We start from the raw sequence: 20,135 nt of genomic DNA, 5'->3' as shown, positions 1-20,135 counted from the left end.
AATGTGACTGGCATAAATGGTTTTACTTTATCTTGGTCTCTTTAGATAAAGACTAAAAAAAAAATCTCTTTTAGGTGTATGCGCAGTCCTCTTAGATTTTGGAAATCAAAGTTTTTTTATTTGATTAGTAAACAAGATTTTCCCATGGTATATAGCAAAAGTACCAAAAGACAGTATTAGAAAATTAAAGTTGTTTGTCTTTAAGTAGCAGTATGAAATGATTCTAATCTCAGAGACAAGCGTTTTCAAATGTCTACTATAAATATATATATATATACTCTTTACATGTAATAGCTTTTATCCACCAATACTCATTTTTGAAGTTTTATGCAATACTGTGTGATATATTTGTATATGTGTGATTCTGTGATGCCATAGAACAAAAGAGAAATTGATTTTATTTTATATGTGCATTTACTAAGTGCTGAGGGTACAGTAAATTTGATAAGTCTATTGTAATTAAAGTTATTTGGAAGACATAGATAGGGTTTCACATCTGTATTTTTTTGTTTGTCTTCTGGCTAACATTTATAGCCAAAATTATGTAGAGATTATTATTGTGGATAAGACATTAACATTTCCTCTTTCGATGATTTACTATTAACATCATGGAAGTAAACCTTGGCATATTCTATGTTCATCATAAAAACCCATTGATCTGTTTGTAGCATTTCACAGAATTTAGGATAGGACTACATGGGTCATTCTCTTTTAAAATTATATTCATGCCTTATTCTTCCCAACACAGTTTACCATGTACTAGATTTCTGGATATTTGCTGAAATCATTAAAATAAGTATTGATTTTTAGTAAGTGTCATTATCTATATATAAAAGATTGCAGTATTTTCTTTTATAAAGGGCAAATGACCAATGGTAGAGAAGTAAATCAATGAAGAAACATGAAAGGAAGCAGCCTGTGTGTTGTATAAGAGAGGAACTCATGTGCTGGGCTCATCTGTATTTGTGTCAGGACAGGCTGGAATGTGAAATGAGCACAGGCTCTGGGCATCAGACAGACTTGAACTAAAGTCTTAAATCCACTATTAAATAGTGATGAGGCTTGGGCAAGTTATTTATTTCTCTAAGCCTCTGAGCCCTCAGATTTTAATCAGTGATTAGTGATACTTTTTAAGGCTATGGCCCCAAATGGGAGCACACCTCTGGTTCTGTCTGACCTCTTAGATGAAAAATCATGGCAAAGGCTGGGTGCGGTCCACAGGAACAGAGGTCACTCATTCTGACAGTTTAGTTTTACACAAAATAATTTTTAAGACTTATGATTAATCTGTTTTTACACAAAGCACATGAATGCATTCTTAATCTAAAATTCAAATAATACAGAAATATCACTGCCTGGAAGATGTCAGGTGCTGTGTAAAGTGCTAGGGGTATAAAACAATGGGATAGATTCCCTTTCTTCAAAAGAATTTAGCTTCTAGTGGAAAAGACAGATAACTAAAGAGACAAGATACAATGTGGTAAGTGGGATGATGGTTTTTCATTTATTTGCTTACTCTTTGGGGTAACTAGAAGTGTCATTTAGTAATGGTGCTCATGTGGGAGCTTGGCAAACTGATTCTTGTGCCAATTATGATATTTGTACTTAGGTTTGAGGATGATAATCTTTAATAGCAGGTATTTGCAAATAAGATTGAACATAAAATGTATTAATGTGATGTATATTATTAAATCTGTTTTTGCTACATTAAATAAAACAAAAATTCATGATACTGTACAAAATTTCAGTTACTTAATTTCTGCTAATTTTGTTTTACTAGTGCTACTTGTGCTAGTTTCTCTATAGATGAATAGAAAGCCATGCCTGCCATTCTTTAAGACGCTGACAGTAGGCTTCCTATTGAAATGTTTTTTCTTCATTTTGTTTTATCATTAGTTTGTTTTCCATTAACTTGGGTTGGTAAAGTGTAACCTGTTTAGACAGTCGTTTCTGAAGCACTGTGCTAAAAATGATGTACAAGGCAGAGTGGTAGCAATTATCTCACTAAAAAAAAAATTTACTCCTTTCTAATTTTCCCTCACTCCTTTAGAAACAAGCATGAGGTTACTGTTCTTTTTCAATCTCCTAATAGTTCTAACAGGATACTGGGAATATTTCCCATAGATTTTATTACAGCCATGAAAAAAAACAAACCAGGAATATGCATGTGGAAATTGAGATGCATTTCAGGCACGTGCTCATAGGGATATTTTAAATTCTGATGTTCCTCTAATGCATCACAATTATGATTAAATGAATCACAGTGTACCTTAAGGAGTTTTCTAGCTTTTTAACATAATACACCAGAGGGTTTTTTTTTAATTCTGTAAAACATTATTTTCCCCAAGTCTGGGAAATATTTTTAAAATTCCAATTTTATTTTTGTTGGATACAGGCAATAATGGTCAACTTGAAAAATTGAGTTGCTAGAGATATAGAAAAGAACTTGGATTTAAGAATTTCTAGTAGTAGAAATTAAGTGAATGGAAAATACTGCAAAAGGATGTCCTAATTGAGTGAAGAATATATTATTTTAAAAAATAGTTTACCCATTACTAAAACATATGTATATAAACAGGTTAATATTTCTCCAAGTGATATCAAACTTCAATGCTTACAAATGCATTCATGTATATTCAGTTTTAATTTTTTTTTGTTGCCTTTTAGATCTGGTGCTCCCTCTCCATTAAGTAAGGTAAGTTTGCTGCTTGTTTTGTTTTGACCATTTTAGGAGTTTTTGAGTGTACAGTTCAGTGGCATTGGCTACATAGTGTTGTGTAGCCATCACTGTCATCCATTTCCAGAACTTTTGCCATCAAAACTGAAACTCTGTATCCTTTCAACACTAATTCCACATCCTTCTCCTCAGCCTCAGGCAACCATCATTCTACTTCCTGTCTCTATGAATTTGACTACTCTAGGTACCTCAAATAAGTGGAATCATCTAGTATCTGTCCTTTTTTGACTGGCTTATTTTACTTAGTGTAATATTTTGGGGGGATTTATTTATGCTGCAGCATATGTCAGAATTTCCTTCTTTTTTAAGTCTGAATAATATTCCATTGTATGTATGTACATTTTCTTTTTCTGTCTGTCAGTTGGTCAGTTGGGTTACCTCCACCATTTGGCTATTGTAAACACTGCTGCTGGGTGAACATGTAAATGTTCAAGTATGTAAATACCTGTTATTTCTGGATCTTATGGTAATTTTTTTAGGTTTTTAAGGAAAAGAAAGGTAAAGTTCATGTATTCTACTTTATTAGTTTCTCAATCCACTGTAGTAATAGCAATGTTTTCTTAGTCCTTTATTTGGACTAAGTTTTTAAGTAGGAGAAATTTTCTTACATTTATATTTGCAACTGAAAACAGACTAGTTACAAAGCACATACATACTCTGAATCCCAGCCCTGTGAGATATATAATTTTATATGTGATTGAATGGTAAAGAAGTCAGTTGTGATGGAGTGTCTTTCTGCAAGCATGCCTTTTAGATACTCTACTGTGATAATTTTAATAACTCTACTCCCTCTTTTTTTTATCATTTTGAATGACAGGATCTGGGTTATCAGTGACAATAATAGTACTCATTTCCCTAGGTCTGTAGCTTACATTTGCCATTGTATTTTTCAGACAAAAATGTAATAAATGTGCTCTTTCCTCTATGACAAATTTCCTTTTTGTGATTGCTGTTATTACAGATGTGAAGGATGTCATTATGACTGCACTGGTGGCTCCCAGACGCCCTGTACTATGTCAATACCTGGCTGGCTGCCTAAGATTCCCACAGGCACCCCAAGCAAACAAAAAGCTCCCTGGTGATTCTGATAGAAAACCAGGTTTAAAATCATTACATCTATGTGAAAAATTCCAACATATGACTGTAGAGTAGAGTGTGATAAAAATTATGGCATCATTTGGAGTGGTCTGTCTCTACATTTTGGCCAAATTGAATTTTATTGACATTTTCTTTTTCTTAATAACAGGATTATTCTGGTTCTGTTTCCCTAGCTGTCTCATTTCTCCAGAGCTTATTGTTAGAAGGCATTTTTAATGAGGCTCTGAAGACCTTCATTTCTGCATTTATGTTGGTAGATTCATTGTTGTCTTTAAGTTCTCAGTGGCATTTTCATAAACATCACTTATTTACATGTATTGGTTTAAAAAAATACTAATTTCTTTTAGAAGAGTTGTCAGTGTCCACTGTGGATAACATACAAATTAAATTTCGTTGGTCCTTTCTATTCCCTTAATAAACTGTCATATCCCACCTGAAAATTTTGACATTTTGGTGAAGAGAAAGGCTTGAATTGATGTTTTTCTGAGCAACGTTATCCATATTGCTCATGTGTTTGTCTTTCCTGATGTGCTGAATGTTTAGCAATTATGTATCTATTGAATTTTGACTTCTCGATTCTGGGACAAATAGGTATTAAACAAATACCATTTCACTCTGAAGACCCCTGAACACTATCTCTTCAGTCCTTTTTCTTAATTTATTCTTTTAAAAACTTTCCTTCGTTTGGTCTGTTTAAAATTAGATGTCCATTTATAGCAGTATCTGATAGCGTTTGGCTGCTCTTATTCTTTCATACCTTACTTGCTATTATATCACACTTCCACTTACAGTAAGTATTGGTGGACTGGTTTGAGATGTTTCAATCTTTCTCTTGTAAATATATGAAGAATTAAATATACCAAATAAAGGGAAATAGGATAGTTTCCTCAACAAAAATCTTAATTTTTAATATATTAACAATTAAGTTCTCTTTTTAAAAATAAACCAGTACAGGACAATAAATGTTAGATTTTATTTCATTTTTTTAGTTTTATCTATTTCATATTAGTGATGGGATATAGTCATGGTACCTTTAAGCTGTAAGTGACTTGTATCTTCTTTATAAATTTTTCTCTGCCACCTGTAAACTATTTTGAAAGTTAGATTTCTAGAATTTAAAGATACCTGAGAAGGCTTTATATGAATTCTAGCCTGAATGCAGAGGAAAAAAATGGCCTTGGTTTTATAGCAGTTATTCCAATTGATAATTGTTTTCATTTTTAGCAGTTAGTAAGATCTCTCCTGATAATTCTATTTAGGAAATAACTATTTAACCTTGATTTTAAATACATGAGTAGAAGTCATTGCCATGTTAAGCCAAATATTTTAAACATAATTTTATATAGTTTGCATTTAATTTTTAAAGTTTAAAACCTGTTTTGGCCAATATTGATTACTTATTACAGTTCTCCATTTCAAATTTTTTTGAGTTTTTTCCTCTCCCACAAGGAGTTACCAAAAAATTGCTGTGAATTCCAGAGGTCTACAAAGTGGAGGTCCTGTTGCTCTGTGTCCTTTAGATTCACATTTGACTAGAGTGTGTTGTGCATCTTCACTTTCAGTCTTCTCCAGCCACAACTGTTACGTCTCCTAATTCTACACCAGCTAAAACTATCGACACATCCCCACCAGTTGATTTATTTGCAACTGCGTCTGCGGCTGTCCCTGTCAGGTTAGTTCATGAGTATGTGCTAAACTGTGTATTAATATTTTGATTAGGTTTTTGTTTTATTTTTATGTACTGAACCCAGATGTTTTCACAAAATGAAATCCAGTCCTAGTAACATGTAATAGTTTGGGCTATCTTTAGGTTCACAAAGTAAGTTCTTTTGCTTTTTCTACAGTTCCTTGGGCCTGTATTCTCAAAGCATCAGAAGACCCAAGCTGTAGAAACCTTGGGTCACCTTCCTGCTCACACATTTAGAGAAGGAGGTGGAAGAATGGTACAGATGCTTTGGGTTCTTCTGAAATTGTGAAGAAATGGAAAGTGATTTCAGAAATTAGCCTCTTCTTGTGTGAAATTTAAAGGGTGTCTTACAGCACTTAAAAAACAAAACAAAACAAAAACCGTTCGCAGTTGTGCTTATGAGGAACTCAGACTCTGGTGGTAGGAAGAGACCATCAAGATGTTTCTAATCAGCTTTTATAGCACCTAGAGGTGAGAACAATAGTGAGAAAGTTGGAGATAACTGTGCATTGTGTAAAATCTCAGGGCTGCCTCAGATGAAATGCCAGCTCAAAGAGGCTTCCTCAGACAATAATTTTAGGTCACGTTTTGTTTGCTTCTTTTGTCATGAGAGGATTTATAGTATCTATGACTGATTATGAATGCCCTATATTTGGAGATCTGAATTTTGAATTGAGTGATAAATCCATGTAATGTACCCATGTTAACTATTGTGTGTTACCTCTTACTTGCCTGTAATCACAAATTTGGGAAAGCCAAGTCCTTTTTGCCTCTATACTAAGATAAATTGCTTCTTCTAAAAACTTTGATTCAGGTCTTAATCATTTGTTTCCTATCCTGGCACTTTGAGAAGTTATATTTATGAAATGGAAATCAAAACTAAGCAAGTTTCAAGTGTTTTTAAATTAAAAAAGAAACTAGAATTCTTCTTCAAAAGAATATTACTTGGAAATCTAATATTTAAAAAAGGTTAAAGATGGAACTGCTATTTATGAAGAAGGGTGGGGACTCTGGGACCCTGGTGGCTTGGTACCTGGCCTGGTAACCTATAGATTAGTGTGTTTCAAACCTGAATGAAATTCCTGGGGCCATGTTAAAATGAAGATTCTGATATAGAAGATATGAGGTATACCTAATATCCTGTATTTTACGCCATGTCTCAGAATGTTACTAGTTTAAAGACCACACTTTGAATAGCAAATCTCTAGGCCCTTCCTTGGAACTTTTGCAGATGGAGGAGCTTTGAAAAGCATAGCCCTAACTGAATGAGAATAAAACATACAGAAGTATTTCAGATGAGGCCTCTATAGGCAAACTTGATGTGTTATAGTTTAACTTAGAAAAAAAGGTATATAGTGATTATTCATTTTAGTATTCTTTGCTTCATAAATAAATTCTTAAAGCAAGAATTTTTTCTTGCAAAAAAACTTAGAAAATAGAAAAAAGGAAAAATTACCCATGACTCTCTTACTCCGATACTTTAATATTTGGAGTATGCTTCCTTTTATCACAGTCCTCAAAACCAGCCCTTCAGATTCTACCCAGTGGACATTAATATATGTGATAAAATTCCCCCTTAATTTGAGGCATTTAGGTGTGTTCCCCCCTTTAATTTCTGCCTTATGATTGGTTGAGTGGCCCATTGCCTGCAGTATGGTTTACCTATGTTATTGTGTATAGAACAAGAGGTGGCAAACTATGGCCTATGGGCGAAACTAGCCCACTGTCTGTTTTTATAAATAAAGTTTTATTGGAACAAAAGCACGGTCATTTGTTTATATATTGTCTATGTCTTACTTAATACTACACTGGCAGAGTTGAATAGTGTTAGACTATCTAGCCCACAAACCTCAAATATTTAGCTTCTTACCATTTACAAAGTAGTTTGCCAGCCCTCAGTATAGAAGGACATAGGCTATACTTTCCAAAGTATTATTCTCTTATTGGATTTAAAATATTGAAAATCTTTGTTTTCTGCATTACTCTTTATTTAAAGCATCTTTACATTATAAAATTTTTAAATGTTATTTTAAAATTGTAATTTCCTTTCAGCGCTTCTAAACCATCTAGTGATCTCCTGGACCTCCAGCCAGACTTTCCTTCTGGAGGGGCGGCAGCAGCCGCAGCACCAGCACCACCACCACCTTCTGGAGGAGCCACTGCATGGGGAGGTGAGTGAAACCAGACAGTTGTGCCATTTTCCTATTCAGTTGTTTTTATTCAGGCTACTTACCTTCAGATTGTCTAAAATGTTGCTAGAAACTTGGAGATAAAATGCTGAGAATGGCATCTATTGATTTCAATACATATTAAGAGAGAGGTAGAGAGCCTCTCTGTAGTAGTCATATAGTTTTTAAAAGTTGAAGCAAAGGCAATATTTTTCATTGCTATTCTGAAAATCTGATTATTTTTAGTAATTGGTCTCTAGAGATTCAGACATTTGAGGATTAGGTGTTCCTGTGAACTTCTGAAATTACTCAAAGGCAGCACTTCTAATTTTTTTTTAAGATTTTATTTATTTATTCATGAGAGACAGAGAGAGAGAGAGAGAGAGAGGCAGAGATACAGACAGAGGGAGAAGCAGGTTCCATGCAGGGAGCCCGATGTGGAACTCGATCCCGGGACTCCAGGATCATGCCCTGGGCCGAAGGCAGGCGCTAAACCACTGAGCCACCCAGGGATCCCCAGCATTTCTAATTTGATTTGTTCACATGTAGCCTACTTCCTGGATTCCTTTAAGCCTAAGCTAGTTTTAATTCACATTGTATTTGATTTCAGGTAGTTGAAATATGGGATAGATTCTTGTTTGTGCCAGAAAAGATCCATACTAAACTAACCAGAAGAATCACACCTAAGTGCTTGATGCCCATTTTTATTCATGGATCTTGAAAAAACTTAAACTTTTATAAATATTTGATTAAAAAGTAAATCAAATACAAATATAAAAATAGGTTAATTACTGCATCATTTTCAGTGCTGCACTGAGTTGGTTTTAAATACCTTGCCCTATTGTGCCAAACTATCAAGATACATTTTTTAAGTTTAAAAAGTGATTCATACAACTATAGAAAAACACAGAGGGAATAACATAAGCAATGGGTTGAAATAGGAGGTGCCCCATCATAGATCCCCACAGCAAAAATAATTTGGTTGCCATTCATGAGCAAAGTGCCTTTGTGGGAGCTTTGGGATCCAGGTAGGAGGTTGCAAAATGGTAATGGAGCCTAAGATCAGGGAAGGTTGTTTTGAGAGAGCAGGCCTATGCAGGGATGAGAGGCTCACCAAACTTGGTCCTGGCTACAGATCCGGAAGCACCACCATGCCCCTATGGGTGCATTTATAGTCCTGTTTGGCCCTGGTCCTGCCATCAGGCAACATCTGCCAAGGGATGTAGGAGGATCCATGCCGGCCTTTGCCTTGGGTAATAGGTCTCCTGACCTTGGTCTCAACTGTGGATTCTGAAATGGCCTGTGACCCAGCTCCATCCTCTCTCAGTCATGGTCTGGGAGCAGTCCTGCCTGTCCAGGAATCCAGCAAGAGATACACCTGCCCATGCCCTCAGAGGCAGGCCCGTTGACCTGGGTCCCAACCATGGCCTTTAAGACAACCTTCTGATTGGTTCCAGCTCCACTTAGCTATGGTCCAGGACGATATCTGCCTACTCAGGCACCTAGTGAGAGCCACACCCATCCATGAACTTGCTAACAAGCCCACCATCTGTGGACTCAACTGCAGACCCTGAAAGGACCCTTGTCCCAGTTCCAGCCCTACTAACCAAGGTCCTGAAGGTCCACCCAGGGATGAGGCAGGATACAAACCCATCCAAGCCCCTCGTAAGAGGCCCACCAACCATGGACATCACAGCATATCCAGCTGTATGACCCAGATCCAACCCCACTCAGCTGTGATTCTGTTCTGATGCTCTGGGAAATGTCATTAGCACAGAGCAGGTGAAAGTCTTTACCTACCAAGATAAGTCTTTAAAGACTAGAAGAGCTGTTTACTTCCTCAGATGCACAGACACCAACACAAGGATACATGGATTACAAAGAATCAGGGAATCAAACATGACACCACCAAAGGAAACTAATAACACTAATAACCATTCCCAAAGAAATGGATATCTATGAATTGCCTGACAAAGAATTCAAAATAATCATCTTAAAGAAATTCAGTGAGATGCAAGAGAACACAAATAGACAATAAACAAAGTCAAGAAAATAGTACATGAACAAAATGAATCTAATAAAGAAATAGAGGCCATAAGAAATCCTAGAGCTGTAGAATATAATGACTGAACTGAAGAACTCAATAGAAAGCTTCAATAGCAGACTTAATCAGACAGAATAAAGAAGCAGCAAACTCAAAGATGGATCATTAGGGGATACCAGTGAGGGAAACAAAAAAGAGTGAAGAAAGCATATGGGACCATGCTATCAGATGAATATATGCATGAAGGGAATCCCAGAAGAAGACTGAAAAAGATGTACAGAAAGCTTATTTAAAGAAATAATTACTGAAAATGTCCCAAATTATATGGACATGGATATGGATATTCATATTCATGATGTTCAAAAGTCCTCAAGCAAGATCAACCCAAATGAGATACAGTATAATCAAATTGACAAAGGTCAAAGACAAAAAGAAAATTTTGAGAACAAGAGAAAATCCAGTTGTTATATATAAAGGAACCCTGATAAGGCTTTCAGCACATTTCTCAGCAGAAACCTCACAGATCAGGATGATACACTTAGAGTGTGGAAGGAAAAGAAAAGAAAAAAGAAAAACTTCAACTAAGAGCACTATACCCAGCAGAGTTGTCCTTTAGAAGTGGAAAGATGAAGACATTCCTCTATAAGTAAAAGCTAAGGAAATTCATGACCACTAGACATGCCTTATAAGAAATGTAAAAGGGAGTTATTCAGATTAAAAACATGTTAAGTAACAACATGAAAACATATGAAAAAGCTGACTGGTAAAGGTAAATCTATGGTCAAATACTGGGTGGTGGTAGTTAAATCACTTTTAACTATAGTATAAAAGTTAAAAGACAAAAGAATTCAAAATAACTAAAGCTACTATAACTTGTTAATATAAACACAATATTAAAAGATATGACATAAAAGCATAGAAAGTCAGGAGCGGGGAGGAGGAGCAAAAGCATAAGACTTGGTTTATTATTGAAGTTTATTTTTGAAGCTCAAAATACAGTTATAACTAGAAGCTGTTTTATAGAAGACTCATGATAAAGGAAAAAGCCTCTAGTAGATACTCAGAGAGAAAGGAATCAAAGCATACCACTATGGAAGATCAACAAGTCACAAAAGAAAAGAGGAAGAAAGGAAAAAAGGAACTACAAAATGGTCAGAAAACAGTAAATAAAATGACAATAATAAGTCTTTACTTATCAGTAGTTACTTTAAATGTAAATGGATTAAAGTCCCCAAATCAAAGGACACAGATGGTTCAATGTATATTTTTAAAAAGTGAAAACACAGGATCCAACAATATGCTACCTATAGGAAACTCACTTTAACATTCAGGACACACATTGAAAGATGAATGGATAAAGAAGATGTGGTTTATGTATACAATGGAATATTACTCAGCCATTAGAAATGAAAAATACCCACCATTTGCTTCTACGTGGATGGAACTGGAAGGTATTATGCTGAGTGAAATTAGTCAATCGGAGAAGGACAAACATTATATGTTCTCATTCATTTGGGGAATATAAATAATAGTGAAAGGGAATAGAAGGGAAGGGAGAAGAAATCGGCAGGAAATATCAGAAAGGGAGACAGAACATAAAGACTCCTAACTCTGGGAAATGAACTAGGGGTGGTGGATGGGGAGGAGGGCGGGGGGTGGCGGTGAATGGGTGACGGGCACTGAGGGGGGCACTTGACGGGATGAGCACTGGGTGTTATTCTATATGTTGGCAAATTGAACACCAATAAAAAATAAATTTATTATTAAAAAATTATTTAGCAGAGAGGATGAATACTGTATAAAGAAAGGTTGGAGAAAAAAAAAAGAAACAGATGAAAACAGAAACATAATGTACCAAAACCTATAGGATGCTGCAAAAGCAGCTCTAAGAAGGAATAATGGTAAATGCCGACATTAAGAAGAAAGATTTCAAATAAGCAATCTAGCTTTATACCTCAAGGAACTAAAAAAAGAACAAACTAATCCCAAAGTTAGCAGAATGAAGAAAGTAATAAAGATTAGAACAGAAATAAATGAAATAGAAACTATGAAGAGAATAGAAAATATCAGTGAAACTAAGAATTGGTTTTTTGTTTTTTTTTTGTTTTTTTTTTTTTTAGAATTGGTTTTTTGAATAAACAAAATGACAAGCCGTTAGCTAGACTAAACAAGAAAAAAAAGCAAAACTCAGAAAATTATAAATGAAAGAGGAAACATTATACCTGATATTATAAAATACAAAAGGCCATAAAGAGACTACTATGAACAATTATATGCCATCATATTGGATAACCCAGAAAAATGGATAAATACCTAGAAACATATAACTGACTGAGACAGAACCATGAAGAAATAGAAAATCTCCACAGACCCATAATGAGGAAAGAAATTGTAACAAGAATCAAAAACAAAGAAAAACCATGACTAAATGGCTTCACAAGTGAATTCTACCAAATATTTAAACAAGAATTAATGCCAGTCCTTCTCTAATTCTTCCAAAAAATTGAAAAGGAGGAAACACTTCTAAACTCATTTTCTGGGCCAGTATTACCCTCAGACCAAAGCCACATAGGGGGGGACCGTGCAAGAAAAGGAAATGATAGGCCAATAACCTCAGTGAACAAAAAAGCAAAAATGCTCTATGAAATATTAGCAAACCAAATTGAGTAGCACATTAAAAGGATCATGCACAATGATCAAGTGGAATTTATCCCCGGGATACAAGCATGGTTCAATATACACAAATCAGTAAATATGATACATGATATCATAGAATGAAGGATAAAAATTGTATGATCTCAGTGTGCCTGGGTGGCTCAATTGGTTACATGTCAACTCTTGATCTCAGCTCAGGTCTTGATCTCAGGGTCATGAGTTCAAGCCCCATGTTGGTCTCCATGCTGGGCATGGAGCCTACTTCAAAAAAAAAGAAATCATATGATCTCAATAGATGGAGAGAAAGCATCTAACAAATTTCAACATTTGTTCATGATAAAATTCTTAACAGATTATATGCAAAAAGAATCACCATCATAAAGGCCATATATGATGAGCCTGCATCATACTCAATGGTAAAAAGCTGAAACCTTTTTCTCTTAAGATTCAGGACAAGACAAGGATGCCCACTCTCCACTTCCATTCAGCCTAGTGCTAGAAGTCTTAGCCAGAACAACTAGACAAGGAAAGGAAATAAAAGGCATCCGAATAGGAAAGGAAGAAGCAAAATTATCTCTGCAGATGACATCGTCTTATATGTGTAAAACTGTAAAGACTCTACCAAAAAAACTATTAGAACTAATAAATGAATTCAGTAGAGTTGCAGGATACACAATTAACATACAAAAATCAGTTGCATTTCTATACACTAACAACAAATTATCTGAAAAAAAATGAAAACAATTCTGTTTACAGTAGCATCAAAAGGAATGAAATACTTAGGAATAAATTTTCATTGAAGACATGAAAGATCTGTACACTGAACTGTTAAACACTGATGAGAGGAATTGAAGAAAACCCAAATAAAGAGAAAAATATTCTGTATTCATGGATTGGAAAAATCAATATTGTCAAAATGTCCGTATTACTTAAAGTGATCTATATATTCAGTGAAATCTCTAGAAAAGTTGTAATGGCATTTTCCCATAAATAGAAAAATAATCCTATCCTTTGTACAGATCACAAAAGACCCCAAGCAGCCAAAGCAATCTTGAGAAAGAAGAACGAAACTGAAGACATGACACTTCCTGATTTCAAACTATAGTACAAAGCTATAGTAAAATAGTATGGTACTTGGTATGAAAACAGACCAACAGAATAGAGAGCCCAAAAATAAATCCACACACATACGATCAACTAACTTTTGACAAGAACACCAAAAATACAGGGAAAGGATAGTCTGTTTAATAACTGGTTTTGGGAAAACTATATCCACATGCAAAAGAATAAAATGGGAACCTTATACCATACACAAAAAGTAACTTTAATGAATTAAAGAGTTAAATATAATACCTGAAACCATAAAAACTCCTACAAGAAAACAGAGAAACTAATCTTTTTAAACATTGGTCTTAGCAGTGATTTTTTTGGATAGACACCAAAAGCATGGGCAACAAAAGTGAAAATAAACAAATAGGACAATATCAAGCTAAAAAACTTCTGCACAGTAAAAGGAACAATAAAATTCAAATACAACCAACAGAAAGGGAGAAAATATTTGCAAACCTTGTATCTTGTATGGAGTTAATATCCAAAATATGTAAGGACTGAATTCAATAGCCAAAAAAAAACCCCAAAAAACAAATAACTTGATTTAAAAATGGGCAATGGATCTGAATAGACTTTTTTCCAAAGAAAACATACAGATGGCTAATAGATACATGGAAAAGTGTTCAGGATCATTTATCATGGAAATGCAAATCAAAACCATAATACCATATCACCTCATACATGTTGGAATGGCTATACCAAAAAGATAAGAGATAGCAAGTACTGATGAGGGTATGGAAAAAAGGGAACCCTGTACACTGTTGGTGGGAGTGGAAATTAGTATAGCTATTATGGAAAACAGCATAGAGATTCCTCAAAAAAATTAAAAATAGGACTACCACATGATTTACTAATCTTACTTCTGAAAGGATACACACACACAAACACACATATCAGAGATATCTGTACTCCCATATTCACTGCAGCATTATACACAATAGCCAATATATGAAAATAACCTAAATGTCTTTCAGTGGGCAAATAGAGAAGGAAAATATGTTTTATATATATGTAAATTCAGTGGAATATTATTCAGCCCTTAAAAAGAAGGAAATCTTCCCATTTTCAAAAGCATGGGTGAACATGTAAGACATTATGCTAAGGGAATAAGCCAGACATAGACAAATATGATCTCACTTGTATTGTGGAATCTAAAAAAGTCAAATTCTCAGAAGCAGAAAGTATATTGATGGTTGGCAGGTGATGGAAAGTAAGGCACAGGATGGGGAGACATTGATCAAAAGGCACAAATTGTCAATTATAAGATGAATAAGTCCAGGAGATCTAATGTATGGCTTGTGACTGTAGTTAATAATACTGTTGTTTACTTGAAATTTGCTGAAATCTTAAGAATTCTCACCATAAGAATAAAGATAGTACCTAAGTAACTATGTGAGGTGATGGATGTGTTAGGTTGGTTGTAATAATCATTTCACAATGTACATGTATGTCAGATCATCACATTGTACATCTTTTTTTTTCTTCCCATTGTACATCTTAAATACATACCTCAGTAAAGCTAAGGTGGGGAAAAGAAACAACACAGGTGAAAAGACAATAATTTGCTGATGAGAAAATCAGTAAGATTATAAAGGTGGTTCAGATAATGTTTTGAGGGACTTGGTATTTATCCATGTTTGAAAAGGAGTGCTAGAATAACTTAACTAGGTTAAATACAAAACTAGTTAATGTCCAATAGAGCAATAAAGATCGTATCTTGAGGTTATCTTCTCCCAGACAGAATATTACTTGAGTCACTAGTAGGCAAGATCTGTAGCTTTTAATATGTCATTTTGGAATCAGAATCCTTAATTAACATTTAAATTTCCAAAGTCATATAAAGTTGCATTCCCATAGATAATTAAATAATCCTAGCTTGCTAAACAGTGTGTCAATAGGACATCAGAGTACAAACTATGACCTCTTGATTTTATTTCCAAGTTGTTTTGACAACAAAATAAACAACAGGTGTAACCAGTCCTGCAATAAATTGCTAATTATAAATATGAGCATTTTAAGTATTAGTGGTTTTCCACTTTAAATATTTAAACCTTCTGTGTTGAACTCCCATGCCTATAGCTATCAGTTTTTTTAAATAAAATTGCTCTTTCAACTTCACTTAACTTTATTAAATTTTATTTGGTAGAAGGAAAGTATTGCTGCTGAGATTTTATAAGTACATTCTTCTGGCTCTCATATTTTCATTCTGAGTTTCATCTTTCCGAAGTGTTTATTTCAATTTAATAATTTATTTTCATTACCACAGTATCTTACTATAATTAATTGTATTCTCTGGTTCATTTAAAATGCTTCAAATCCATATCTTTAAATCAGCCCTCTTCGGTCATAATTTCATATAAATGACTTTCAGAGAACTTTTATAATTTAAAACTTAGTGTTAATTATAATTTGTGGGGCCATACAAAAATATTTTCAGTTTTATATGAGTGTATTAAGTCCTTAATTCTGTCAACTATTTCATTCAATAGGTATTCACACTAATTTTTAGAACTTACCGAACATTTAGTGATTTACCTAGAATTTTAATGAATAAACAAACACTAAAACTGTAAACAATCCCCTTTCACCTTATTCTTTGGCATGAAATCGAAGAGGAATACTTCTTCTTTTCTTTTATTTTATTTTTTAATTATGTACCAAAAGAATGCCAAGTAAAAAGATAAAGCTAGGTGAAATCTTTTAAAATTTCAGTGAAACATTTCTATTCATTTCCATCTTCAGGCACTTTTTGCCAAGTTACAGTACTCTACAGGATAAGTTATAATAACCAATTTCATTAGAATACATTTCAGTCTTGTTAGAAATAAGTATTGGTGATTGAGGCATTAAGATAGCAGTGGATATATAGGAAAGCAGAATAGTGTGGTTTTAGTCAGGGCTGTTCAACAGGGACATGCAGTTTATGCCTTGCTCAAAGGCTGGACAAGAGGGACTAAACTCTAGCCTGCTTTCTGAGAGTCAAGCTGTGAGCCTTTTCTTCCTTAAGAAAGAAGTACTTTTCTTTTCCTATCTGCCGCTGCTGAGACAGCACTTTTTTATATAGTACAAAGCTCCTGATAGACTAGCAGAACCTTGGCTCAGGGCCTCATGATCACTTTTTGATAATTAGACAACGTTAGTATTCTGTCTCAAGAAGATATCTGTAACTGCAGTATTTCATAATAGTAGAAAGTCAGGTAGAGAGAAAAATACTAATACATTCTCTAATTCCTAAGCAAAATAGTAAAAACTATAAGCCTTAAGAAATTGAAGTAAACTTGTATAATATGAAATTCAGAAATATTATTAGTTACCTTCAGCTTGCATTTCTCCTATAGATATCCAGTAGTAGTTGAATGTGATGCTAAGTTGTAACAAATATGTTTTGGCTCATTTGACTAAGCAAAAATAAATAAAATCACTTTCTCAATCTTGTTTGATAAAATCAAGCTGCTTCTATTATTGAAGCACATTTTAATTTTGTATAACCTGACAGCAAAATATAAACCTTAAAACTCTTCAGACCTATTTGGATATTCTTATCTGACCATAATGCTAGTAAGAAGATTCATTTTCCAGCAACCATTGGCCACTTCAGGTGTTCATAAATTTCTCTTAAGGGTGTTAGAGGCACTGAAAAATATTGCCATTTTAAGGGACGAATTGTAAATGATATTTTTCCTGTTGGTATAAGACCCAAATTTTAGCAAATTCATATTTTAGTAAACCTAAGGTAAATAATGTATATATGAATTGCATTCTGTGGGCTGATAATGAACATGTTTGAAGAAGACAGAGCATTTTTTAAATCCCTACCTTTGGGCTCATAATAAGGAGAGTGTTTTTCTCTTCATAGTAAATTCATCTCTCAGCACAAACAAGTGAGTATGTGATGTATTTCTACGTATCTTAGAAGTGGGAAACAGATAATTTCTCATTATAAATACTTGAGGTGAAATTTCTATTTTCTGAGAAATACAGAATTCCTCTTAGAGTTTTACTATAATTAGTTGACCTGATTAGGGTTTATTAGAATTAAGAGACCTAATAGAAAGTAATAACCAACGTGTATGTGAAGGCTCATCATTATTATGTAATCATATGACTTTAATAGTTTCCATAGGGAATATTACCCACAGTACAAGCAATTTTAGTGACCTATATTACCATTTTGTTGTTAATTAAATCTGGGGGGATATCTATGAGGTGTTTTGGAAACATGCATATGTTACACACACATATAGAAAGATTTATAGAAGCTTTGAAATGCATAGTTCTATAATGAAAATTATAACTTGGCTTAAATGTTAGGTATTGCTATTATTACGATTAGCAAGCATCTGATATACTCCAGATATGGTGAGCACTGAAATATATTAACACATTTAATCTTTATAATAACCTAAGAAGTTTAGCTTCGTATCACTGTAAAATTAGATATCCTTATTAATTCAGTGTAGTTCTATTTCTTCAATTACAGTGAATATTTTCTAGAATTTCCATAATGCAAAAAAAAATATTTCTAATTTTGTACTACCTGCCAGTGAATTGAACTCTACTGCTGTGGGTGTTGGGCAGAGGGAGGGCTTATATAGTTTAATTCTTTATAAAAAGTGTTGGCTTTGAGAATAATAACTGTTCCCATCATCCTGAATTAGGGCTTTCTCTTATAGTAGGGAAAATTCTGCATAAAGCAAGACATAAGTAACATAAATTATATTTCATCCAGAAAATTAAGATTTCAGAGACTAAATCCTGTGGCAAAAGTTTCCAACAACTGTTATGCACCAGTATGTTTAATCATACTAGTACGTTTCCCTAGGAAATTATACTTCCCATCTTTCATCATATTGCAGCAAGTTTTAGAACTCTCCATCTGAATAGAACACTAGTCAGAAACATGTGTTTTTAAAAGCATTTTCATCTTTTATACTTCTAAAAAATATTTGTTTCTCTCTCCTTCTAGTATGTGTGAATAGTCTTCTCCTTTCTCACTTACCAAATGTATGAAATAAATTCTCCATTCGCTGTCAAAGACAATAGCAAGTCTGAAACCTGTTAAATCACATGGCATATATGATTTGGTTAGGAAGAGCCTTATCTTAGTGTATCTATAGAGTGCTTTATCTAATATTTATCGGGTTTGCAAATTGCATAGTTAAATGAATGTGGCCATATTTTATGTCAAATTTATGGGTCTCAGTTTTTTAAATGTCTTCTAGAACTTTTAATTTCCTGAGTTCTCATAATTGTTTTTAAGGCTCTTTAAAAAAATAGCTCCCTAATGAGTTCTGATGAAATTTAATTTCCAGTAATAGTCATGAATCCAAATATGAGCCCTGGGGTCTATCACAGGACTGGGAATACAAGAATGCTCTTGGACACTCAAAATGTTTCACCTAAAGTCATAGTTCAGTTAAGAATTACCCTTCCTAGGCTTTTTTTTTTTTTGTATATTTTTTTATTGGTCCTAGGCTTTTTATTTAGGATGCCAACTGTAATCCCACTGTTGAACCTTAAGAAATTATGCATCTCCAAAAGGAATGCAGACTTCAGAAGGCCTGAAAAGTTTGGATGCTACACAATCTGTCACATTCATCTTAAAAATAATTATCATATGTTGTCACAAAATGTTTATAAACAGAAAGATTACCTATCAAATTGAAAAGCATCCAGTAATGCAAAATTTGTGAAGACAAAAATCATGTAGGTTAGGGGTTTTTTTTTCCCCTACCCTCTACACTTGCACTCAGGGTTTTGTTTTTGTTTAAGATTTTATTTATTTATTCATGAGAGAGAGAGAGAGAGAGAGAGAGAGAGAGAGAGAGAGAGAGAGGCAGAAAGAGAAGCAGGCTCCATGCAGGAAGCCTGACGCTGGACTCAATCCCGGGTCTCCAGGATCATACCCTGGGCTGAAGGTGGCGCTAAACCGCTGAGTCACCTGGGCTGCCCTGCACTCAGGTTTTTTACTACATTTGGCATGTTCTATATGATTAGACTATAGTTATCATAAGGCCTGTATTTATTCTGTGGTATTCTGGACTGAAGTAACACATCAAGTATAAGATTATAATAAAGTTTAATCAACTGCAGTTTCTTATGAATTCATATTTATAGTACATAGTGAAACTAATCAAAGCAGATGAAATGGTAAATCTGGCAAGAAATAAATTGAGTTTGTCAAAGTCATTTAGAGCTGACTTCAGGTAAGTCTCTTGACCTTGCTTGCTCGCCATTTTCCTGTGTATAATATAATACGAAGCTTGGTCTAGAGGATCCCTGTGGTCCCTTCCAGCTCAAACATTCCATAATAATAATAGGTAATACATTATTTTGTAATTGCAAGTGGTCCATAAAGGTGCATAAAGCTAAAATGTCTTCAGTTAGTACCTCGCCCTGCTTGGACATTAGTGTGGTTGCATGTTTCAGCTTTCTCTCTTATTTCTTCATACGCTGACATATAATGGACATCAATAGACCTCTTGGGAGAGGGTGAGTAAAGCTTTATTTTAAACTTGTGTTTTTGAGAGCCTTCCTTCTCTTAATGACTGTCCTTATTTGATCATTTGGAGCCTGGTATATCTTTGTCCTTTCCTCTTCTTGTCTCTTGTTTGTTCTTTGTCTATGGTGCAACAT

General features: G+C 34.2%; 1 protein-coding gene across 32 annotated transcripts in view; it reads left to right on the top strand.

Annotated features, from left to right (window-relative positions):
* Positions 1-20,135, top strand: part of SNAP91 (synaptosome associated protein 91) — a 140,495-nt gene that overhangs the window by 75,438 nt on the left and 44,922 nt on the right. For 16 of the 32 annotated variants that reach the window (XM_072736302.1, XM_072736350.1, XM_072736285.1 and 13 more), the window contains exons 11-14: positions 2,668-2,695; positions 5,398-5,507; positions 7,575-7,693; positions 19,977-19,991. In XM_072736302.1, coding sequence (XP_072592403.1) covers positions 2,668-2,695; positions 5,398-5,507; positions 7,575-7,693; positions 19,977-19,991 — 272 coding nt within the window. Of the gene's footprint in view, positions 1-2,667; positions 2,696-5,397; positions 5,508-7,574; positions 7,694-17,355; positions 19,992-20,135 lie in introns of those variants that run through there. The other 16 variants (XM_072736387.1, XM_072736416.1, XM_072736371.1 and 13 more) reach the window with 2 other exon arrangements.

This window comes from Vulpes vulpes, chromosome 1 (genome assembly GCF_048418805.1).
Source record: "Vulpes vulpes isolate BD-2025 chromosome 1, VulVul3, whole genome shotgun sequence".
NCBI classification, from domain to species: Eukaryota; Metazoa; Chordata; class Mammalia; order Carnivora; family Canidae; genus Vulpes; species Vulpes vulpes.
Note: the sequence above shows the minus strand (reverse complement) of the source record. Positions and strands in the feature narration are given on the sequence as shown.